This window comes from Tripterygium wilfordii, unplaced genomic scaffold (genome assembly GCF_013401445.1).
Source record: "Tripterygium wilfordii isolate XIE 37 unplaced genomic scaffold, ASM1340144v1 ctg169, whole genome shotgun sequence".
Taxonomy (NCBI): Eukaryota; Viridiplantae; Streptophyta; class Magnoliopsida; order Celastrales; family Celastraceae; genus Tripterygium; species Tripterygium wilfordii.
In genome coordinates this window covers 70,522-95,889 of record NW_024056176.1, presented here as the reverse complement: position 1 = coordinate 95,889, position 25,368 = coordinate 70,522, and the positions used below count along the sequence as shown (strand labels likewise).

The 25,368-nt window shown below is 41.4% G+C and overlaps 1 protein-coding gene and 2 non-coding genes across 3 annotated transcripts; 2 read left to right on the top strand and 1 right to left on the bottom strand.

The window, feature by feature from the left end:
- Positions 1-1,140: 1,140 nt before the first annotated feature.
- On the bottom strand, positions 1,141-4,411 carry LOC119994295. The gene is made up of 4 exons (XM_038841218.1): positions 2,342-4,411; positions 2,188-2,292; positions 1,509-1,879; positions 1,141-1,376 (listed from the first exon to the last, which is right to left on the bottom strand). Exons 1-4 carry the CDS (start codon positions 4,408-4,410, stop codon positions 1,141-1,143), a joined length of 2,781 nt encoding a protein of 926 aa, XP_038697146.1. The 5' UTR covers position 4,411.
- A 1,473-nt stretch (positions 4,412-5,884) lies between these two features.
- On the top strand, positions 5,885-5,991 carry LOC119994297. Its single transcript, XR_005466951.1, has one exon. It is a non-coding gene; the product is annotated as a small nucleolar RNA R71 (small nucleolar RNA).
- Positions 5,992-16,277: 10,286 nt separating this feature from the next.
- LOC119994296 lies at positions 16,278-16,384 on the top strand. The gene has a single exon (XR_005466950.1). It is a non-coding gene; the product is annotated as a small nucleolar RNA R71 (small nucleolar RNA).
- The last annotated feature ends 8,984 nt before the right edge of the window (positions 16,385-25,368 follow it).

The window sequence follows — 25,368 nt, the reverse complement described above, 5'->3', positions numbered from 1 at the left end:
ATCAGCAGATAAATATACCTCCGGCACAAGAGTAGCAATGTCAAAGTAATCAGTGGCAGCTCCGGAAGTAGACCCCTCTGTTGCAGGAGGTGGCTGAGGTGTTGTGAACTGAGAAGTGCGCTTCTTGCGCATGGATGCCACTAGCTTTTGACGCGGCATAATTACTGCAAAAGCAATGTAAAACAGTTAAGAATAGCAGGGATAATCATTAACGCAATACTGCACAGAAAGATGAAAAAGATGGTATGAGATAAGGCGAAGTCACGCCTAGGCGTGAGGGAACCACGCCTAGGCGAAGTCACGCCTAGGCGTGAGGGAACCACGCCTAGGCGTGGGCCCTTCTTCCCCAACACGCACGGGTTGCCATGGCAACCCGAGCTTCAAGCACCAAATCCCACACTTTGTACACAAAAACAGCAGATCAGGCAACCAATATGTCCTACATGACTCAGAATGAGAGAATCAACCAAGATATCCCATACTTTAGCCCTAAACTCCCAAAAATTAGGAGATGCCATTGCCAAACTTTGCAATTCTCTCACTTCAATTCTTGCTTGGAATAGAGCAAGCATAGAACGCAAAGATCACAAAAAAAAACAGAAGTGGAAGAAACTATTACATACCTGATACGCTTAGATTGTCGCTTAGGCGAGGATTGGAGAGGTGCGCCTAGGCACGCGGTAGAGAGAAAGCTCGGCGTGGGTATGTGACTGTGTACAGATTGTGTGGTATATAATGAAGAGTTTTTTTTTTTTTTTTTTTTTTTTTTAATATAGACACGCCCAGGCGTGGATTGGCCACGCCTAGGCGTGGTGATAAATTGTTTTTTTTTTTTTTTTTTTTTTTAAAAATAGACACGCCCAGGCGTGGATTGGCCACGCCTAGGCGTGGTGATAAGTTGCGCCTAGGCGTGGATATGCACGCCTAGGCGTGGTCTGGCTGTAACATATTGCCCAGAAATTTCAATTTTCCTGCAGCCAGATTTCAGCACATGCAAACTAACATCCACACAAAATTTTTGCCAATAAAAATAGAATGATAAAGAAGAAAAGGATACACAAAAGGATATACTGCATTGGGTTGCCTCCCAAATAGCGCTAAGTTTAATGTCTTCAGCCAGACGTGGCGGTGCTAAGATCTTCAAAGGGATGGAGGATCTTCCAAGCGTAACTTGTACTTTTCCATATCAAAAGAGGTCTCAAAATAGGGCTTGAGGCGGTGACCATTTACTTGCTGCTCAAAACTTGTGCGAGGGTCCTTGATAAATACAGAGCCATAAGGAAGAACTTTAATCACCTCATACGGACCACTCCACCTTGATCGAAGCTTTCCCGGAAAAAATCGAAGGCGAGCATTATACAGCAAGACTTTTTGACCTGGTTCAAATACCTTCCTTGAGATATGTTGATCATGAAAGAGTTTGGTCTTTTCCTTGTAGATTTTAGCATTCTCATAGGAGTCATTCCGCAGCTCATCAAGCTCATTAAGTTGGAGCTTCCTCATATTGCCAGCTTCCTGGAGATCAAAGTTCAAAACCTTGATTGCCCAGTATGCTCGATGTTGCAGCTCTACCGGTAAATGACAAGGCTTCCCAAAGACTAACCGGTATGGAGACATGCCAATAGGAGTCTTAAAAGCGGTCCGATAAGCCCAAAGAGCATCATTAAGCTTAATACTCCAGTCCTTTCTACTAGAAGAAACCGTTTTCTCAAGAATATGTTTGATCTCCCGGTTCGATATCTCCACCTGGCCACTCGTTTGCGGGTGGTAAGGTGTAGAAACCTTGTGAGTTACCCCACATTTTTTCATCAACTTCTCAAAGTACTTGTTGCAAAAATGTGATCCACCGTCACTAATAATAGCTCTTGGAGTTCCAAACCTTGCAAAGATCATATTTTTCAAGAAATGCAAAACCACACCATGATCGTTAGTTTTGCACGGTAGAGCTTCAACCCATTTACTCACATAATCAACCGCCACCAAAATATATAGATTTCCATGGGAATTGGGGAATGGACCCATGAAGTCAATCCCCCACACATCAAATAGCTCAATAGTCAATATGTTGTTCAATGGCATTTGATCTCTTGCTGAAATATTCCCGGTTCGTTGGCATCGATCACACGTCAAACAGAAAGAATGAGCATCTTTGAACAAAGAGGGCCAATAAAATCCACATTGAAGTACCTTGGCAGAAGTTTTCTTCCCCCCAAAATGCCCTCCACACACATGAGAGTGGCAAAAGTGAAGAACACTTTCTTGCTCATTAACCGGAATACATCGTCTGATAATCTGATCAGGACAACATCTGAATAAATAAGGATCATCCCAATAGTAATACTTGATGGAGGATAGAAACTTGTTTTTCTCATGTGTGGTCATACCCGGAGGTAACTTCCGGCTTACCAGATAATTAACGATATCTACATACCAAGGAACTTCCTCGACCTCAAATAAATGCTCATCTGGAAAGGTCTCATTGAAATCCATATCTCTTTCACCGTTTTCCTTGATAGCGAGCCGAGAGAGATGATCAGCAACTACATTCTCACACCCATTTTTATCCCGAATCTCCAAATCAAACTCTTGGAGAAGCAGTACCCAACGAATGAGCCGTGGCTTGGAGTCTTTCTTTGACAATAAATACCGCAATGCTGCATGGTCAGAGTAGACAATCACTTTAGAGCATGCTAAATATTGACGAAACTTGTCCAAGGCAAAAACAATGGCCAACAACTCTTTCTCGGTGGTGGTATAATTGACTTGAGCATCATTGAGTGTTTGGCTTGAATAATATATAACATGAGACTTCTTGTCAACTCGTTGACAAAGCACTGCTCCAATGGCAAAGTCAGAAGCATCGCACATAATTTCAAATGGCAAAGAAAAATCCGGAGGCATCATAATTGGAGCGGTAGTAAGTTTCTCTTTCAACAAATTGAATGCCCTCATACAAGCTTCATCGAATAGAAAAACTGCATCTTTGGCCAAAAGGTTGCATAAAGGCCTAGCAATTTTAGAAAAATCTTGAATGAACCTCCTATAGAACCCTGCATGTCCCAGAAAAGAACGAATTCCTTTCACATTAATCGGAGGAGGAAGCTTCGATATAAGCTCAATCTTTGCCGGATCAACTTCAATCCCATTTTTGGAGATAATATGCCCCAACACATTTCCTCGTTGCACCATAAAGTGGCATTTTTCCCAATTTAGCACCAAATTGGTTTCTTCACATCTCCTCAACACAATAGATAGATTTTGAAGGCAATTGTCAAAACTTGACCCAAAGACAGAAAAATCATCCATAAATATCTCAATAAAACGCTCCACCATGTCAGAGAAGATGCTTATCATGCAACGCTGAAATGTTGCAGGAGCATTGCATAAGCCAAAAGGCATCCGACGGTAAGCAAATGTTCCAAATGGACAAGTGAAAGTAGTCTTGTCTTGATCTTCGGGGGCAATGGCAATTTGGTTATAACCAGAATAACCATCCAGGAAGCAATAATACTCATGCCCTGCCAGTCTCTCAAGCATCTGATCAATAAAAGGTAATGGGAAGTGATCTTTTCGGGTAGCTAAATTCAGTTTCCGATAATCAATACAAACTCGCCATCCCGTGACCTTCCGAGTAGGAATAAGCACATTGTTCTCATTAGCTTCGACAGTAATCCCAGATTTCTTCGGCACAAGATGGACTGGACTCACCCATTTGGAATCAGAAATAGGATAAATAACGCCAACATCCAAGAGCTTCAAAATCTCACTCCGGACAACTTCTTTCATGTTTGGATTTAATCTTCTTTGTCCCTCTCTAGTGGCTTTAGTTCCGTCCTCCATCAAAATGCGATGCATGCACATAGAGGGGCTAATGCCACGAATATCCGCAATGGTCCACCCAATTGCACTCTTGTATTCCCTGAGAACACAGAGCAATTTCTCTTCTTCCAAGAGAGAAAGATTAGAAGAAATAATAACAGGAAGAGTTTTAGAGTTACCTAAGAATGCATATCGCAAATGTGCGGGCAAAGGCTTCAACTCTAGCTCTGGCGGACTCACTATAGATGGTACTAGCTTCTCAAGATTTGGAGAGTCCCTCAAATTTTCAAAGGTCGGACGCCACTTGTGTTGATAACTAGGAGAAGCCTCAAACATGTTTACAACTTCTTGAGTATCATTGTCCAGAGTCCTCTCAATATCTCCCACTAGAAAAGCTTCCAAAGCAATGGTTTTATCATTTCTATGCAGCTCCATGTCGACTCTTCTATCCACCACATCCACCCAAAAACAAGTCTTTGAATCATTAGAATGTCTCATGGCCTCAAAGAGCCGAAACTGAATAGTTTTATCAAAAACTGTCATAGTGAGAACTCCCATCTTGACATCAATGATGGTGTTGGTGGTTGCCATAAAACCGCGGCCTAGAATGATTGGTACATCTTTTCCCGGATTAGGTTCACCCTCAATATCAAGCACTAGAAAATCCACCGGAATAACAAACTCTCCCACCTTCACTAGAACATCTTCAACTAGCCCAAAAGGATGCACTAAAGAGCGATCCGCTAATTGGAGAGTGACTGATGTTGGTTTCAACTCACCGATCTTCAATGTAGTGTAAACAGAATAAGGCATGATATTCACACTCGCACCAAGATCCATCAAGGCTTTTTCAATTTCTTTCTCTCCAATAATACAAGGAATGGTAAAGCTACCCGGATCTTTTAATTTGGGTGGGAGCTTCTTTTGTAAAATAGCACTTGTCTCTTCGGAGAGAAATACTTCTTCATGATCACCAATCTTTCTTTTGTTAGTGCACAACTCCTTCAAAAATTTTGCATATGCGGGAATAGACTTAATTGCCTCAATAAGTGGAATATTAATCTCTACTTTCTTCAAAACTTCAAAAATGTCCCGATTATACTTGTGTTTTTTAGCCGGTGCAAGACGAGATGGAAAAGGCACTGTTGGAATAACCTCTTCTTCCGGCTTTTCCTTCTCAACATGAGGTGTGGTGGGAGCACTCGGTACCACCACTGTAGGTTCATCATGACTCTCACCATCAAGCCCTTTATATTCAATCTTGTTGTCCACCTTTTTCCCACTTCGCAAGACAGTAATAGCATTAGCATCTTCATGCTGTTTAGGATTTACCTCAGGTTGACTTGGAAGCTTTCCCGGTTGTCTTTCACTCAAAGCCTGAGCAAGTTGTCCTACTTGCATTTCAAGCTTTGCGATGGACTGAGTATTGCTGGAAACAGTTTGTTGCAACTGAGTCATTGAATTGCTCATCTCTGCTTGGGAATGCTGCATTGTGACTTGTGATTGAGCAAGTTGGGTGATAAGGTCCTCCATAGCAGACTTCTTTGCATCTTGAGAAGGTGGTCCTTGTCGTGGAGCTTGCCAAGGTCTGGGCCCTTGATTGAAATTCTGGGATGAAGCATAGGAGAAATTTGGGTGATTCTTCCATCCTGGGTTATATGTGTGAGAAAATGGATCATTCTGCTGCCTATGAAAAGGTTGAACTGCATTAACTTCAGCTTCAGGAAATGTCCCACTTCTAGAACATACATGAGTAGGATGATCGGTGCCTCCACAAATGCCACAAGGCTCCAAATTTCTGCTCAGCAAAGTTACTACCGCATCCAATTTCCTAGCCACAGACGCCATCTCTGAATTTGAAGCACTAGCCTCATAAACCATGTGTCTAGGAGCATCAAGATCACGATTATCCCATTGTGAGGAATTTTCTACCACAGTCTCAATAATTTCATTGGCTTCAGTCGGTTCCTTAGCCATAATATTTCCTCCAGCAGCTGCATCTAACCTATGGCGGCATTCATCAGCCAGATGTTGGTAAAAGTATGATATAATCTGCCATGGCAAGAATTGATGATGTGGGCAACCAATCAATAAAGTTTTATATCGCTCCCAAGCCTTAAAAAGTGGTTCTCCCTTGTTCTGTCTGAAATGGAAAATCTGATCCCGAAGCCTCTGTGTCCTTGACTGAGTATAGAACTTCTGAATAAACTTAGCAGAAAGTTGATCCCAAGAAGTGATAGAATTTGGTGGCAAAGTCTTGAACCAGATCTTAGCACTTTCCTTAAGAGAAAAAGGAAAAATCTTCAACCGTATGAATTCTTCAGATATGCCTTGAATTTTTTGAGTGCCACAAATTTCCAGAAAATTATCAATGTGATCACTAGCATCTTGATTTTCCACTCCTCAGAATGATGGGAGCATGTTAATCACATGACATTTAAGCTCATAAGATAGATTTGGCGGAATGGTTGGTAATATGATGCAAGATTGTCTAGTAGAGAATTGTGGCATAGAGTAGTCCATGATGGTGACCGAAGCATTTGCATTGTTGGCATTATTGCCAACTTCCTCACGATTTTCAGCCATGCTCTCCTGTTCAGAATGTTCTCCCAAAATGTTGTCACTAGATGAACTAGAGCTGGATATAGGAGGAGAGATAGAACGAGTGGAAGATTTCTCCTCAAGAAAATCCTTGTCTCTCTTGTTCCTTCGTGCACGTTCCAAGTCTAGATCGACAGGAAGAATTTCTGTATCTTGAGAACGTCTTCCTTGCATGAACTACAAACAAGAAAGAAAAGTATAAGGATCACTAATTATCCAGTAAGAAAGAGCTAAACTAAGTATGTAAGTATCTATGTATATAAACAAGAATGGATCAAATATAAGCAACCGTCCCCGACAACGGCGCCATAAACTTGTTGGGTCTAAATTAACCTTACTAGCAAGTGTACTAGTCGGCGACTACAGCACAATGATAAGCAAGGGTCGAATCCACAGGGACGGTGTTATGTTTAATCCAAATGTATATTTGTATGTATATATGGACAATGCAATCAAAAGTAAAATTCAACTCAAGATTGTTTGGTTTGGTAATTCAACTAAAACAAGCAAAGAGCAAAGTGTTTTTGGTATTTTCTTAGAATTAGGATGCAACTAATGCAAATGAGATGATTTAACAAATATGAGATGAACACCAAGGCTTCGGAATCCCCCTTGGGAAATGACTTGGAATGACATAAATTCACACACATATTTGCTAATTCGGGCATAACGAATCCGTACCTAAGTCGGTTTTAGCGCACTTAAGCCAAATCTCCCTAAAATCGATTACTAGCCATCTTATTGGTCTAGGTCGGATATTCCTAAATACATTCTAGCCATCTTATTGGTCTAAACATGCAAAGGAATTTATGGAGTTCTATGGAGATTAGGATTCATACAAAATTGTCACCTAATTAAAGGGAGACACATTCATAATCAAGTGTTTCAAGAAGCATAATCTACTTGACATATTATTGTCTAAGCAAATTCTCCAAACAATTTCATCCAAAAACCTAAAGTGTTGGCCAAACACCACAAGCATGAAGAAATTGCAATCAAACATAGAAACACAAGATTTATACCCAAATCAACTCATATATATGTAAATCAAGTCATAAACAAAGTCATCAAACCCAAGGCTTCATCCTAGCCTTGGCACAAGAGATTTAGTTACACATAATGAGAGAAAAACACAAAAGGAGAGATGAGAAAATCATGAATAAACCCAATTAGTTGAGTAGATCCAAGTTGAGCTGAAGAATCTCTCCTCCTAGCTCCAAGAATCGCCTTCCCCCTCTGGTTTCGCTCCCCAGAAAATCAGTTCTAGGTTAAAAAGTGTCGTGCGGCTCGGCAAGTTCGCGAATTAAAACATCCCAAAAAACTGTCTTGTGCGCCTAGGCGCGTTGTATTCACGCCTAGGCGCACCACGCCTAGGCGCACGCCTAGGCGCAATCCTGGGCGTGCACAACTTCAAATTCACGCCCCAACTCGCTGGACTGGGCGTGCACAAGTGATACTGGGCGTGCACAAATATTGCGCCTAGGCGTGGAATGATTCCAAAATCTCCATACGACGTCCGATTTGCACGATTTTAGCGTCTACGGAAAGCTTGAGATGTCTAGTTTCCAATGCCTTTTATTTCGCTTGATTCCGATAACGTGACAAAAAGTTATAAGTATTTGAACACACGAAGGTCGGTGGACATTTTCTTCAGTTCAACCCTTTTTTCATCACTTTTCATCCAAACCGCAATCAACCTATCAAAAAATACAAATCAAAACATAAATACACTCATTATTTATTTAAATGAAGCTTAAGAGGGGGAGATTCCTACCAAAAACAATAGGTTTTATCACACCTATCAAACACCCCACACTTAAACCTTACTTGTCCTCAAGTAAAACTAGATTAAGTACATGTACCACTAACATCTTAACTCACTAACGCAGGAATCGCGGTTGCATTTAGCATATGCAACAAGCCTTTAAACCCCTAGGTGTCCCTAGTGGAGGAGTTGTGTCTCCTGAGGGCTTACAAGAACGACACCCACAAACGTTTCAGTCTCAAGATATCAAACACCCCACACTTCATCCGCATGATATACTCATGGAAAATTTTCAGCCTACTCAATTAAATATTTTTTTTTTTTTTTAGATGGCATGCAGTGCTAAGAGGAAATGCATAAAAATGTGGCTTCCAAGAGTTTATACATGCTAAACATAGTCACATTCCAAGAATCCCAAGAACAACCAAACAATGATACCAAGGCACATTTATTTATATACATACTACTCTGTCTAAAGGTTTTCTCTTTTTTTTTTTTTTATCTAGAACCGTGCAATGCTCACTCCATTAAACTTTCTAGTCAACCCATGTAGCGAGTTCTCAACCAATGACTCCCAACCAGTAGGTTTAGGGCATTAGGTGACAAAGCACCCCTCGGATCAATTTCTCGAGTTGACAAGGTTTCGAAGTTAAGCAGGCCTAGTATGTTCATCATGACTGCCTCACCTTTTTACGCGAAACTCAAGTTGGTTAGACAAGAGCCCCGGTTACTCAGCAAAAACACATGAGCGGAACATGATTTTCATCATTTTCAAGCTTCTTTTTTTTTTTTTTTTTACTTGTATACAAATAACTAGTGCCAATGATATTACTGAAATGATGTTCTAGCTCATCTAAGAGAAAATCCACATTCAACACATATATCCAACCAAGTCATACCCCACTACATTTCAATGCAAGTGAATCAATTTCGTAAATAATCAAGTAGGCATCAATGATTCCTCAAGCATATAAGGGGACAAGATGGGTTCGCAACTTAAATATGAAACATAAGGGAGTCCATCCACGCACAGATTAACAGAAAATAAGAGGGCATCATCCATAGTACTTGACCTTAATAACAGCAGCATAAAATAAGACTACCCAACCACCCCACTGTTAGAACAAGCTTTGTCCTCAAAGCATAAGAGAGGAATAATCGGGACAAAATAAAATGGATGACAAGCGTAGAACAATACAACCTGCAGGGGAAACTACTGAGTGGGTCCACCAGAGGTCTTGCGGCGAACATAAGTGAGATTTTTGTCGCGCCGCATCTCCTGGAGCATGGATAGGACATCAGTAATCTGCTGACCCTGAGTCTGGAACTGCTGCTGGACATACTCAGCATGAGACTGGAAAGTGTGCTCAAGACGAGTCAGCTGGTCGCTCATCTCCTTGATCCGAGTATCATGATCAGCAGCATCGGCATCACTCGGAGCGGTATCCTCCTCCTCGTCATCCTCGTCCTCCTCCGCAAACTGCTGCACACCCGGAGCATATCGAGCTCTCCCAGCAGGGGCAGAGCGAATACGAGCTATACTAATACGCCAGTTGCTCAAATCATACGCCTCCATGGGAAGAGAGACAGACTGCAGAGTCAGAGGTAGCACCTGGAGATATGTCAGCAAGCGAGTGATGATCCGCGGCAGAAAGAGCCTCTTCACCTTGACTTTGGTGTCCTCCACGCTCCTACGGATAGCCAAAAAGGACTGAATATAATAGTGGCCAAGATCAAACCAAGTACCAGTCCAGATACAATAAAGAATCTCCAATGCCTCCTCCCTCCTCTCACTCTGGTGCCCAGTTGGCCATAAGTTACCATGCACTAGCCGGTCCACAAGATACATAACCTGCGGAAGAGCAGATTTTCGAACAAATTTTCCCCGCCGACCAGTAAAATGTTGGACCATCCACTCATGATCCTCCTGCTGGGCAGAAGGAATAGGTGGCTGGAAACCACTATCAGGAGGCTGGGAAGTAGGATGTCCAATACTGGCACTAACATCAGCAGCAGAAAAAGTAATCATCCCGGAAGGCAATATAGCTTGGTAGAGGCCAGGCCCTGTTGCTTCCACGGTGCGATAGAATGCACGCACCAGGCTTGGATTGACCGGAACATCAGCAGCAGAAGAAACATCCGGGGTAGCAATGAAAGAACAAAAGTGGCGGAGCCGGCCGAAAGGCTCACTTCTTACCCCAACCTTGTTCAACAGATCAGCAGATAAATATACCTCCGGCACAAGAGTAGCAATGTCAAAGTAATCAGTGGCAGCTCCGGAAGTAGACCCCTCTGTTGCAGGAGGTGGCTGAGGTGTTGTGAACTGAGAAGTGCGCTTCTTGCGCATGGATGCCACTAGCTTTTGACGCGGCATAATTACTGCAAAAGCAATGTAAAACAGTTAAGAATAGCAGGGATAATCATTAACGCAATACTGCACAGAAAGATGAAAAAGATGGTATGAGATAAGGCGAAGTCACGCCTAGGCGTGAGGGAACCACGCCTAGGCGAAGTCACGCCTAGGCGTGAGGGAACCACGCCTAGGCGTGGGCCCTTCTTCCCCAACACGCACGGGTTGCCATGGCAACCCGAGCTTCAAGCACCAAATCCCACACTTTGTACACAAAAACAGCAGATCAGGCAACCAATATGTCCTACATGACTTAGAATGAGAGAATCAACCAAGATATCCCATACTTTAGCCCTAAACTCCCAAAAATTAGGAGATGCCATTGCCAAACTTTGCAATTCTCTCACTTCAATTCTTGCTTGGAATAGAGCAAGCATAGAACGCAAAGATCACAAAAAAAAACAGAAGTGGAAGAAACTATTACATACCTGATACGCTTAGATTGTCGCTTAGGCGAGGATTGGAGAGGTGCGCCTAGGCACGCGGTAGAGAGAAAGCTCGGCGTGGGTATGTGACTGTGTACAGATTGTGTGGTATATAATGAAGAGTTTTTTTTTTTTTTTTTTTTTAATATAGACACGCCCAGGCGTGGATTGGCCACGCCTAGGCGTGGTGATAAATTGTTTTTTTTTTTTTTTTTTTTTTAAAATAGACACGCCCAGGCGTGGATTGGCCACGCCTAGGCGTGGTGATAAGTTGCGCCTAGGCGTGGATATGCACGCCTAGGCGTGGTCTGGCTGTAACATATTGCCCAGAAATTTCAATTTTCCTGCAGCCAGATTTCAGCACATGCAAACTAACATCCACACAAAATTTTTGCCAATAAAAATAGAATGATAAAGAAGAAAAGGATACACAAAAGGATATATTGCATTGGGTTGCCTCCCAAATAGCGCTAAGTTTAATGTCTTCAGCCAGACGTGGCGGTGCTAAGATCTTCAAAGGGATGGAGGATCTTCCAAGCGTAACTTGTACTTTTCCATATCAAAAGAGGTCTCAAAATAGGGCTTGAGGCGGTGACCATTTACTTGCTGCTCAAAACTTGTGCGAGGGTCCTTGATAAATACAGAGCCATAAGGAAGAACTTTAATCACCTCATACGGACCACTCCACCTTGATCGAAGCTTTCCCGGAAAAAATCGAAGGCGAGCATTATACAGCAAGACTTTTTTACCTGGTTCAAATACCTTCCTTGAGATATGTTGATCATGAAAGAGTTTGGTCTTTTCCTTGTAGATTTTAGCATTCTCATAGGAGTCATTCCGCAGCTCATCAAGCTCATTAAGTTGGAGCTTCCTCATATTGCCAGCTTCCTGGAGATCAAAGTTCAAAACCTTGATTGCCCAGTATGCTCGATGTTGCAGCTCTACCGGTAAATGACAAGGCTTCCCAAAGACTAACCGGTATGGAGACATGCCAATAGGAGTCTTAAAAGCGGTCCGATAAGCCCAAAGAGCATCATTAAGCTTAATACTCCAGTCCTTTCTACTAGAAGAAACCGTTTTCTCAAGAATATGTTTGATCTCCCGGTTCGATATCTCCACCTGGCCACTCGTTTGCGGGTGGTAAGGTGTAGAAACCTTGTGAGTTACCCCACATTTTTTCATCAACTTCTCAAAGTACTTGTTGCAAAAATGTGATCCACCGTCACTAATAATAGCTCTTGGAGTTCCAAACCTTGCAAAGATCATATTTTTCAAGAAATGCAAAACCACACCATGATCGTTAGTTTTGCACGGTAGAGCTTCAACCCATTTACTCACATAATCAACCGCCACCAAAATATATAGATTTCCATGGGAATTGGGGAATGGACCCATGAAGTCAATCCCCCACACATCAAATAGCTCAATAGTCAATATGTTGTTCAATGGCATTTGATCTCTTGCTAAAATATTCCCGGTTCGTTGGCATCGATCACACGTCAAACAGAAAGAATGAGCATCTTTGAACAAAGAGGGCCAATAAAATCCACATTGAAGTACCTTGGCAGAAGTTTTCTTCCCCCCAAAATGCCCTCCACACACATGAGAGTGGCAAAAGTGAAGAACACTTTCTTGCTCATTAACCGGAATACATCGTCTGATAATCTGATCAGGACAACATCTGAATAAATAAGGATCATCCCAATAGTAATATTTGATGGAGGATAGAAACTTGTTTTTCTCATGTGTGGTCATACCCGGAGGTAACTTCCGGCTTACCAGATAATTAACGATATCTACATACCAAGGAACTTCCTCGACCTCAAATAAATGCTCATCTGGAAAGGTCTCATTGAAATCCATATCTCTTTCACCGTTTTCCTTGATAGCGAGCCGAGAGAGATGATCAGCAACTACATTCTCACACCCCTTTTTATCCCGAATCTCCAAATCAAACTCTTGGAGAAGCAGTACCCAACGAATGAGCCGTGGCTTGGAGTCTTTCTTTGACAATAAATACCGCAATGCTGCATGGTCAGAGTAGACAATCACTTTAGAGCATGCTAAATATTGACGAAACTTGTCCAAGGCAAAAACAATGGCCAACAACTCTTTCTCGGTGGTGGTATAATTGACTTGAGCATCATTGAGTGTTTGGCTTGAATAATATATAACATGAGACTTCTTGTCAACTCGTTGACAAAGCACTGCTCCAATGGCAAAGTCAGAAGCATCGCACATAATTTCAAATGGCAAAGAAAAATCCGGAGGCATCATAATTGGAGCGGTAGTAAGTTTCTCTTTCAACAAATTGAATGCCCTCATACAAGCTTCATCGAATAGAAAAACTGCATCTTTGGCCAAAAGGTTGCATAAAGGCCTAGCAATTTTAGAAAAATCTTGAATGAACCTCCTATAGAACCCTGCATGTCCCAGAAAAGAACGAATTCCTTTCACATTAATCGGAGGAGGAAGCTTCGATATAAGCTCAATCTTTGCCGGATCAACTTCAATCCCATTTTTGGAGATAATATGCCCCAACACATTTCCTCGTTGCACCATAAAGTGGCACTTTTCCCAATTTAGCACCAAATTGGTTTCTTCACATCTCCTCAACACAATAGATAGATTTTGAAGGCAATTGTCAAAACTTGACCCAAAGACAGAAAAATCATCCATAAATATCTCAATAAAACGCTCCACCATGTCAGAGAAGATGCTTATCATGCAACGCTGAAATGTTGCAGGAGCATTGCATAAGCCAAAAGGCATCCGACGGTAAGCAAATGTTCCAAATGGACAAGTGAAAGTAGTCTTGTCTTGATCTTCGGGGGCAATGGCAATTTGGTTATAACCAGAATAACCATCCAGGAAGCAATAATACTCATGCCCTGCCAGTCTCTCAAGCATCTGATCAATAAAAGGTAATGGGAAGTGATCTTTTCGGGTAGCTAAATTCAGTTTCCGATAATCAATACAAACTCGCCATCCCGTGACCTTCCGAGTAGGAATAAGCACATTGTTCTCATTAGCTTCGACAGTAATCCCAGATTTCTTCGGCACAAGATGGACTGGACTCACCCATTTGGAATCAGAAATAGGATAAATAACGGCAACATCCAAGAGCTTCAAAATCTCACTCCGGACAACTTCTTTCATGTTTGGATTTAATCTTCTTTGTCCCTCTCTAGTGGCTTTAGTTCCGTCCTCCATCAAAATGCGATGCATGCACACAGAGGGGCTAATGCCACGAATATCCGCAATGGTCCACCCAATTGCACTCTTGTATTCCCTGAGAACACAGAGCAATTTCTCTTCTTCCAAGAGAGAAAGATTAGAAGAAATAATAACAGGAAGAGTTTTAGAGTTACCTAAGAATGCATATCGCAAATGTGCGGGCAAAGGCTTCAACTCTAGCTCTGGCGGACTCACTATAGATGGTACTAGCTTCTCAAGATTTGGAGAGTCCCTCAAATTTTCAAAGGTCGGACGCCACTTGTGTTGATAACTAGGAGAAGCCTCAAACATGTTTACAACTTCTTGAGTATCATTGTCCAGAGTCCTCTCAATATCTCCCACTAGAAAAGCTTCCAAAGCAATGGTTTTATCATTTCTATGCAGCTCCATGTCGACTCTTCTATCCACCACATCCACCCAAAAACAAGTCTTTGAATCATTAGAATGTCTCATGGCCTCAAAGAGCCGAAACTGAATAGTTTTATCAAAAACTGTCATAGTGAGAACTCCCATCTTGACATCAATGATGGTGTTGGTGGTTGCCATAAAACCGCGGCCTAGAATGATTGGTACATCTTTTCCCGGATTAGGTTCACCCTCAATATCAAGCACTAGAAAATCCACCGGAATAACAAACTCTCCCACCTTCACTAGAACATCTTCAACTAGCCCAAAAGGATGCACTAAAGAGCGATCCGCTAATTGGAGAGTGACTGATGTTGGTTTCAACTCACCGATCTTCAATGTAGTGTAAACAGAATAAGGCATGATATTCACACTCGCACCAAGATCCATCAAGGCTTTTTCAATTTCTTTCTCTCCAATAATACAAGGAATGGTAAAGCTACCCGGATCTTTTAATTTGGGTGGGAGCTTCTTTTGTAAAATAGCACTTGTCTCTTCGGAGAGAAATACTTCTTCATGATCACCAATCTTTCTTTTGTTAGTGCACAACTCCTTCAAAAATTTTGCATATGCGGGAATAGACTTAATTGCCTCAATAAGTGGAATATTAATCTCTACTTTCTTCAAAACTTCAAAAATGTCCCGATTATACTTGTGTTTTTTAGCCGGTGCAAGACGAGATGGAAAAGGCACTGTTGGAAAAACCTCTTCTTCCGGCTTTTCCTTCTCAACATGAGGTGTGGTGGGAGCACTCGGTACCACCACTGTAGGTTCATCATGACTCTCACCATCAAGCCCTTTATATTCAATCTTGTTGTCCACCTTTTTCCCACTTCGCAAGACAGTAATAGCATTAGCATCTTCATGCTGTTTAGGATTTACCTCAGGTTGACTTGGAAGCTTTCCCGGTTGTCTTTCACTCAAAGCCTGAGCAAGTTGTCCTACTTGCATTTCAAACTTTGCGATGGACTGAGTATTGCTGGAAACAGTTTGTTGCAACTGAGTCATTGAATTGCTCATCTCTGCTTGGGAATGCTGCATTGTGACTTGTGATTGAGCAAGTTGGGTGATAAGGTCCTCCATAGCAGACTTCTTTGCATCTTGAGAAGGTGGTCCTTGTCGTGGAGCTTGCCAAGGTCTGGGCCCTTGATTGAAATTCTGGGATGAAGCATAGGAGAAATTTGGGTGATTCTTCCATCCTGGGTTATATGTGTGAGAAAATGGATCATTCTGCTGCCTATGAAAAGGTTGAACTGCATTAACTTCAGCTTCAGGAAATGTCCCACTTCTAGAACATACATGAGTAGGATGATCGGTGCCTCCACAAATGCCACAAGGCTCCAAATTTCTGCTCAGCAAAGTTACTACCGCATCCAATTTCCTAGCCACAGACGCCATCTCTGAATTTGAAGCACTAGCCTCATAAACCATGTGTCTAGGAGCATCAAGATCACGATTATCCCATTGTGAGGAATTTGCTACCACAGTCTCAATAATTTCATTGGCTTCAGTCGGTTCCTTAGCCATAATATTTCCTCCAGCAGCTGCATCTAACCTATGGCGGCATTCATCAGCCAGATGTTGGTAAAAGTATGATATAATCTGCCATGGCAAGAATTGATGATGTGGGCAACCAATCAATAAAGTTTTATATCGCTCCCAAGCCTTAAAAAGTGGTTCTCCCTTGTTCTGTCTGAAATGGAAAATCTGATCCCGAAGCCTCTGTGTCCTTGACTGAGTATAGAACTTCTGAATAAACTTAGCAGAAAGTTGATCCCAAGAAGTGATAGAATTTGGTGGCAAAGTCTTGAACCAGATCTTAGCACTTTCCTTAAGAGAAAAAGGAAAAAGCTTTAACCGTATGAATTCTTCAGATATGCCTTGAATTTTTTGAGTGCCACAAATTTCCAGAAAATTATCAATGTGATCACTAGCATCTTGATTTTCCGCTCCTGAGAATGATGGGAGCATGTTAATCACATGACATTTAAGCTCATAAGATAGATTTGGCGGAATGGTTGGTAATATGATGCAAGATTGTCTAGTAGAGAATTGTGGCATAGAGTAGTCCATGATGGTGACCGGAGCATTTGCATTGTTGGCATTATTGCCAACTTCCTCACGATTTTCAGCCATGCTCTCCTGTTCAGAATGTTCTCCCAAAATGTTGTCACTAGATGAACTAGAGCTGGATATAGGAGGAGAGATAGAACGAGTGGAAGATTTCTCCTCAAGAAAATCCTTGTCTCTCTTGTTCCTTCGTGCACGTTCCAAGTCTAGATCGACAGGAAGAATTTCTGTATCTTGAGAACGTCTTCCTTGCATGAACTACAAACAAGAAAGAAAAGTATAAGGATCACTAATTATCCAGTAAGAAAGAGCTAAACTAAGTATGTAAGTATCTATGTATATAAACAAGAATGGATCAAATATAAGCAACCGTCCCCGACAACGGCGCCATAAACTTGTTGGGTCTAAATTAACCTTACTAGCAAGTGTACTAGTCGGCGACTACAGCACAATGATAAGCAAGGGTCGAATCCACAGGGACGGTGTTATGTTTAATCCAAATGTATATTTGTATGTATATATGGACAATGCAATCAAAAGTAAAATTCAACTCAAGATTGTTTGGTTTGGTAATTCAACTAAAACAAGCAAAGAGCAAAGTGTTTTTGGTATTTTCTTAGAATTAGGATGCAACTAATGCAAATGAGATGATTTAACAAATATGAGATGAACACCAAGGCTTCGGAATTCCCCTTGGGAAATGACTTGGAATGACATAAATTCACACACATATTTGCTAATTCGGGCATAACGAATCCGTACCTAAGTCGGTTTTAGCGCACTTAAGCCAAATCTCCCTAAAATCGATTACTAGCCATCTTATTGGTCTAGGTCGGATATTCCTAAATACATTCTAGCCATCTTATTGGTCTAAACATGCATAGGAATTTATGGAGTTCTATGGAGATTAGGATTCATACAAAATTGTCACCTAATTAAAGGGAGACACATTCATAATCAAGTGTTTCAAGAAGCATAATCTACTTGACATATTATTGTCTAAGCAAATTCTCCAAACAATTTCATCCAAAAACCTAAAGTGTTGGCCAAACACCACAAGCATGAAGAAATTGCAATCAAACATAGAAACACAAGATTTATACCCAAATCAACTCATATATATGTAAATCAAGTCATAAACAAAGTCATCAAACCCAAGGCTTCATCCTAGCCTTGGCACAAGAGATTTAGTTACACATAATGAGAGAAAAACACAAAAGGAGAGATGAGAAAATCATGAATAAACACATTGATGCTTTGGAATTGCTCAACTCTCTCAATAGAGGAGCTTTTCACGTTTTTGTGCAATTTCAAACATAACTTGGTCTATTCGCCTCTTTACCTTACGAAACGTGGCACGAAGGCTCAACTAGCAAGTTAGACTTCTTAGAACACTAAATAGAGTACAACGGTCCACATTGATGCTTTGGAATTGCTCAACTCTCTCCATAGAGGAGCTTTTCACGTTTTTGTGCAATTTCAAACATAACTTGGTCTATTCGCCTCTTTACGTTACGAAACGTGGCACGAAGGCTCAACTAGGAAGTTAGACTTCTTAGAACACTAAATAGAGTAGAACGGTCCACATTGATGCTTTGGAATTGCTCAACTCTCTCCATAGAGGAGCTTTTCACGTTTTTGTGCAATTTGAGACATAACTTGGTCTATTCGCGTCTTTACCTTACGAAACGTGGCACGAAGGCTCAACTAACAAGTTAGACTTTTAAGAGCACTAAATAGAGTACAACAGTCCACATTGATGCTTTGGAATTGCTCAACTCTCTCCATAGAGGAGCTTTTCACGTTTTTGTGCAATTTCAAACATAACTTGGTCTATTCGCGTCTTTACCTTACGAAACGTGGCACGAAGGCTCAACTAGCAAGTTAGACATCTAAGAACACTAAATAGAGTACAACGGTCCACATTGATGCTTTGGAATTGCTCAACTCTCTCCATAGAGGAGCTTTTCACGTTTTTGAGCAATTTGAGACATAACTTGGTCTATTCGCGTCTTTACCTTACGAAACGTGGCACGAAGGCTCAACTAGCAAGTTAGGCTTGTAAGAACACTAAATAGAGTACAACGGTCCACATTGATACTTTGGAATTGCTCAACTCTCTCCATAGAGGAGCATTGCACGTTTTTGTGCAATTTGAGACATAACTTGGTCTATTCGCGTCTTTACCTTACGAAACGAGGCACAGAGGCTCAACTAGCAAGTTAGACTTTTAAGAGCACTAAATAGAGTACAACGGTCCACATTGATGCTTTGGAATTGCTCAACTCTCTCCATAGAGGAGCTTTTCACGTTTTTGAGCAATTTGTGACATAACTTCGTCTATTCGCCTCTTTACCTTACGAAACGTGGCACGAAGGCTCAACTAGGAAGTTAGACATTTAAGAGCACTAAATAGAGTACAACGGTCCACATTGATGCTTTGGAATTGCTCAACTCTCTCCATACAGGAGCTTTTCACGTTTTTGTGCAATTTGAGACATAACTTGGTCTATTCGCGTCTTTACCTTACGAAACGTGGCACGAAGGCTCAACTAGCAAGTTAGACATCTAAGAACACTAAATAGAGTACAACGGTCCACATTGATGCTTTGGAATTGCTCAACTCTCTCCATAGAGGAGCTTTTCACGTTTTTGAGCAATTTGAGACATAACTTCGTCTATTCGCCTCTTTACCTTACGAAACGTGGCACGAAGGCTCAACTAGGAAGTTAGACATTTAAGAGCACTAAATAGAGTACAATAGTCCACATTGATGCTTTGGAATTGCTCAACTCTCTCCATACAGGAGCTTTTCACGTTTTTGTGCAATTTGAGACATAACTTGGTCTATTCGCGTCTTTACCTTACGAAACGTGGCACGAAGGCTCTACTAGCAAGTTAGACTTCTTAGAACACTAAATGGAGTAGAACGGTCCACATTGATGCTTTGGAATTGCTCAACTCTATCCATAGAGGTGCTTTTCACGTTTTTGTGCAATTTGAGACATAACTTGGTCTATTCGCGTCTTTACCTTACGAAACGTGGCACGAAGGCTCAACTAGCAAGTTAGACTTCTTAGAACACTAAATAGAGTAGAACGGTCCACATTGATGCTTTGGAATTGCTCAACTCTCTCCATAGAGGAGCTTTTCACGTTTTTGTGCAAGTTGAGACATAACTTGGTCTATTCGCGTCTTTAGCTTACGAAACGTGGCACGAAGGCTCAACTAGCAAGTTAGACTTCTAAGAACACTAAATTGAGTACAACGGTCCACATTGATGCTTTGGAAATGCTCAACTCTCTCAATAGAGGAGCTTTTCACGTTTTTATGCAATTTCAAACATAACTTGGTCTATTCGCCTCTTTACGTTACGAAACGTGGCACGAAGGCTCAACTAGGAAGTTAGACTTCTTAGAACACTAAATAGAATAGAACGGTCCACATTGATGCTTTGGAATTGCTCAACTCTCTCCATAGAGGAGCTTTTCACGTTTTTGTGCAATTTGAGACATAACTTGGTCTATTCGCGTCTTTACCTTACGAAACGTGGCACGAAGGCTCAACTAACAAGTTAGACTTTTAAGAGCACTAAATAGAGTACAACGGTCCACATTGATGCTTTGGAATTGCTCAATTCTCTCCATAGAGGAGCTTTTCACGTTTTTGTGCAATTTCAAACATAACTTGGTCTATTCGCGTCTTTACCTTACGAAACGTGGCACGAAGGCTCAACTAGCAAGTTAGACATCTAAGAACACTAAATAGAGTACAACGGTCCACATTGATGCCTTGGAATTGCTCAACTCTCTCCATAGAGGAGCTTTTCACGTTTTTGAGCAATTTGAGACATAACCTGGTCTATTCGCCTCTTTGCCTTACGAAACGTGGCACGAAGGCTCAACTAGCAAGTTAAGACTTTTAAGAGCACTAAATAGAGTACAATGGTCCACATTGATGCTTTGGAATTGCTCAACTCTCTCCATGGAGGAGCTTTTCACGTTTTTGTGCAATTTCAAACATAACTTGGTCTATTCGCCTCTTTACCTTACGAAACGTGGCACGAAGGCTCAACTAGCAAGTTAGACTTTTAAGAGCACTAAATAGAGTACAACGGTCCACATTGATGCTTTGGAATTGATCAACTCTCTCCATAGAGGAGCTTTTCACGTTTTTGTGCAATTTCAAACATAACATGGTGTATTCGCGTCTTTACCTTACGAAACGTGGGACAAAGGCTCAACTAGCAAGTTAGGCTTCTAAGAACACTAAATAGAGTACAACGGTCCACATTGATACTTTGGAATTGCTCAACTCTCTCCATAGAGGAGCATTGCACGTTTTTGTGCAACTTGAGACATAACTTGGTCTATTCGCGTCTTTACCTTACGAAACGAGGCACAGAGGCTCAACTAGCAAGTTAGACTTTTAAGAGCACTAAATAGAGTACAACGGTCCACATTGATGCTTTGGAATTGCTCAACTCTCTCCATAGAGGAGCTTTTCACGTTTTTGAGCAATTTGAGACATAACTTGGTCTATTCGCCTCTTTACCTTACGAAACGTGGCACGAAGGCTCAACTAGCAAGTTATACTTTTAAGAGCACTAAATAGAGTACAACGGTCCACATTGATGCTTTGGAATTGCTCAACTCTCTCCATGGAGGAGCTTTTCACGTTTTTGAGCAATTTGAGACATAACTTGGTCTATTCGCCTCTTTACCTTACGTAACGTGGCACGAAGGCTCAACTAGCAAGTTAGACTTTTAAGAGCACTAAATAGAGTACAACGGTCCACATTGATGCTTTGGAATTGCTCAACTCTCTCCATATAGGAGCTTTTCACGTTTTTGTGCAATTTGAGACATAACTTGGTCTATTCGCGTCTTTACCTTACGAAACATGGCACGAAGGCTCAACTAGCAAGTTAGACTTCTTAGAACACTAAATAGAGTAGAACGGTCCACATTGATGCTTTGGAATTGCTCAACTCTCTCCATAGAGGTGCTTTTCACGTTTTTGTGCAATTTGAGACATAACTTGGTCTATTCGCGTCTTCACCTTACGAAACGTGGCACGAAGGCTCAACTAGCAAGTTAGACTTCTTAGAACACTAAATAGAGTAGAACGGTCCACATTGATGCTTTGGAATTGCTCAACTCTCTCCATAGAGGAGCTTTTCACGTTTTTGTGCAATTTGAGACATAACTTGGTCTATTCGCGTCTTTACCTTACGAAACGTGGCACGAAGGCTCAACTAGCAAGTTAGACTTCTAAGAACACTAAATTGAGTACAACGGTCCACATTGATGCTTTGGAAATGCTCAACTCTCTCAAGAGAGGAGCTTTTCACGTTTTTGTGCAATTTCAAACATAACTTGGTCTATTCGCCTCTTTACCTTACGAAACGTGGCACGAAGGCTCAACTAGCAAGTTAGGCTTCTAAGAACACTAAATAGAGTACAACGGTCCACATTGATACTTTGGAATTGCTCAACTCTCTCCATAGAGGAGCATTGCACGTTTTTGTGCAATTTGAGACATAACTTGGTCTATTCGCGTCTTTACCTTACGAAACGAGGCACAGAGGCTCAACTAGCAAGTTAGACTTTTAAGAGCACTAAATAGAGTACAACGGTCCACATTGATGCTTTGGAATTGCTCAACTCTCTCCATAGAGGAGCTTTTCACGTTTTTGAGCAATTTGAGACATAACTTGGTCTATTCGCCTCTTTACCTTACGAAACGTGGCACGAAGGCTCAACTGGGAAGTTAGACTTTTAAGAGCACTAAATAGAGTACAATGGTCCACATTGATGCTTTGGAATTGCTCAACTCTCTCCATACAGGAGCTTTTCACGTTTTTGTGCAATTTGAGACATAACTTGGTCTATTCGCGTCTTTACCTTACGAAACGTGGCATGAAGGCTCAACTAGCAAGTTAGACTTCTTAGAACACTAAATAGAGTAGAACGGTCCACATTGATGCTTCGAAATTGCTCAACTCTCTCCATAGAGGTGCTTTTCACGTTTTTGTGCAATTTGAGACATAACTCGGTCTATTCGCGTCTTTACCTTATGAAACGTGACACGAAGGCTCAACTAGCAAGTTAGACTTTTAAGAGCACTAAATAGAGTACAACGGTCCACATTGATGCTTTGGAATTGCTCAACTCTCTCCATAGAGGAGCTTTTCACGTTTTTGTGCAATTTCAAACATAACTTGGTCTATTCGCGTCTTTACCGTACGAAACGTGGCACGAAGGCTCAACTAGCAAGTTAGACTTTTAAGAGCACTAAATAGAGTACAACGGTCTACATTGATGCTTTGGAATTGCTCAACTCTCTCCATAGAGGAGCTTTTCACGTTTTTGTGCAATTTCAAACATAACTTGGTCTATTCGCGTCTTTACCTTACGAAACGTGGCACGAAGGCTCAACTAGCAAGTTAGACTTCTAAGAACACTAAATAGAGTACAACGGTCCACATTGATGCTTTGGAATTTCTCAACTCTCTCCATAGAGGAGCTTTTCACGTTTTTGTGCAATTTGAGACATAACTTGGTCTATTCATGTCTTTACCTTACGAAACGTGGCACGAAGGCTCAACTAGCAAGTTAGACTTCTAAGAACACTAAATTGAGTACAACGGTCCACATTGATGCTTTGGAAATGCTCAACTCTCTCAATAGAGGAGCTTTTCACGTTTTTGTGCAATTTCAAACATAACTTGGTCTATTCGCCTCTTTACCTTACGAAACGTGGCACGAAGGCTCAACTAGCAAGTTAGACTTCTTAGAACACTAAATAGAGTACAACGGTCCACATTGATGCTTTGGAATTGCTCAACTCTCTCCATAGAGGAGCTTTTCACGTTTTTGTGCAATTTCAAACATAACTTGGTCTATTCGCGTCTTTACCTTACGAAACGTGGCACGAAGGCTCAACTAGCAAGTTAGACTTCTAAGAACACTAAATAGAGTACAACGGTCCACATTGATGCTTTGGAATTTCTCAACTCTCTCCATAGAGGAGCTTTTCACGTTTTTTAGCAATTTGAGACATAACCTGGTCTATTCGCCTCTTTGCCTTACGAAACGTGGCACGAAGGCTCGACTAGCAAGTTAAGACTTTTAAGAGCACTAAATAGAGTACAACGGTCCACATTGATGCTTTGGAATTGCTCAACTCTCTCCATACAGGAGCTTTTCACGTTTTTGTGCAATTTGAGACATAACTTGGTCTACTCGCGTCTTTACCTTACGAAACGTGGCACGAAGGCTCAACTAGCAAGTTAGACTTTTAAGAGCACTAAATAGAGTACAACGGTCCACATTGATGCTTTGGAATTGCTCAACTCTCTCCATACAGGAGCTTTTCACGTTTTTGTGCAATTTGAGACATAACTTGGTCTATTCGCGTCTTTACCTTACGAAACGTGGCACGAAGGCTCAACTAGCAAGCTAGACTTCTTAGAACACTAAATAGAGTAGAACGGTCCACATTGATGCTTTGGAATTGCTCAACTCTCTCCATAGAGGAGCTTTTCATGTTTTTGTGCAATTTGAGACATAACTTGGTCTATTCGCGTCTTTACCTTACGAAACGTGGCATGAAGGCTCAACTAACAAGTTAGACTTTTAAGAGCACTAAATAGAGTACAACGGTCCACATTGATGCTTTGGAATTGCTCAACTCTCGCCATAGAGGAGCTTTTCACGTTTTTGTGCAAGTTCAAACATAACTTGGTCTATTCGCGTCTTTACCTTACGAAACGTGGCACGAAGGCTCAACTAGCAAGTTAGACATCGAAGAACACTAAATAGAGTACAACGGTCCACATTGATGCTTTGGAATTGCTCAACTCTCTCCATAGAGGAGCTTTTCACGTTTTTGTGCAATTTGAGACATAACTTGGTCTATTCGCCTCTTTACCTTACGAAACGTGGCACGAAGGCTCAACTAGCAAGTTAGACTATTAAGAGCACTAAATAGAGTACAACGGTCCACATTGATGCTTTGGAATTGCTCAACTCTCTCCATAGAGGAGCTTTTCACGTTTTTGTGCAATTTGAGACATAACTTGGTCTATTCGCCTCTTTACCTTACGAAACGTGGCACGAAGGCTCAACTAGCAAGTTAGACTATTAAGAGCACTAAATAGAGTACAACGGTCCACATTGATGCTTTGGAATTGCTCAACTCTCTCCATAGAGGAGCGTTTCACGTTTTTGTGCAATTTGAGACATAACTTGGTCTATTCGCGTCTTTACCTTACGAAACGTGGCACGAAGGCTCAACTAGCAAGTTAGACTTCTTAGAACACTAAATAGGGTACAACGGTCCACATTGATGCTTTGGAATTGCTCAACTCTCTCCATAGAGAAGCTTTTCACGTTTTTGTGCAATTTGAGACATAACTTGGTCTATTCGGGTCTTTACCTTACGAAACGAGGCACGAAGGCTCAACTAGCAAGTTAAACTTCTAAGAACACTAAATAGAGTACAACGGTCCACATTGATGCTTTGGAATTGCTCAACTCTCTCCATAGAGGATCTTTTCTTGTTTTTGCGCAATTTGAGACATAACTTGGTCTATTCTCCTCTTTACCTTACGAAACGTGGCACGAAGGCTC

Coding starts and splice junctions, on each gene's coding strand:
- LOC119994295 (XM_038841218.1), bottom strand. CDS start 4,410: ATGGCAACCACCAACACCATCATTGATGTCAAGATGGGAGTTCTCACT. Junction 2,293..2,341: donor AAGTTTCTATCCTCCATCAA/GTATTACTATTG, acceptor TGTCCTGATCAG/ATTATCAGACGATGTATTCC. Junction 1,377..1,508: donor CTTTGATCTCCAGGAAGCTG/GCAATATGAGGA, acceptor TATTTGAACCAG/GTCAAAAAGTCTTGCTGTAT.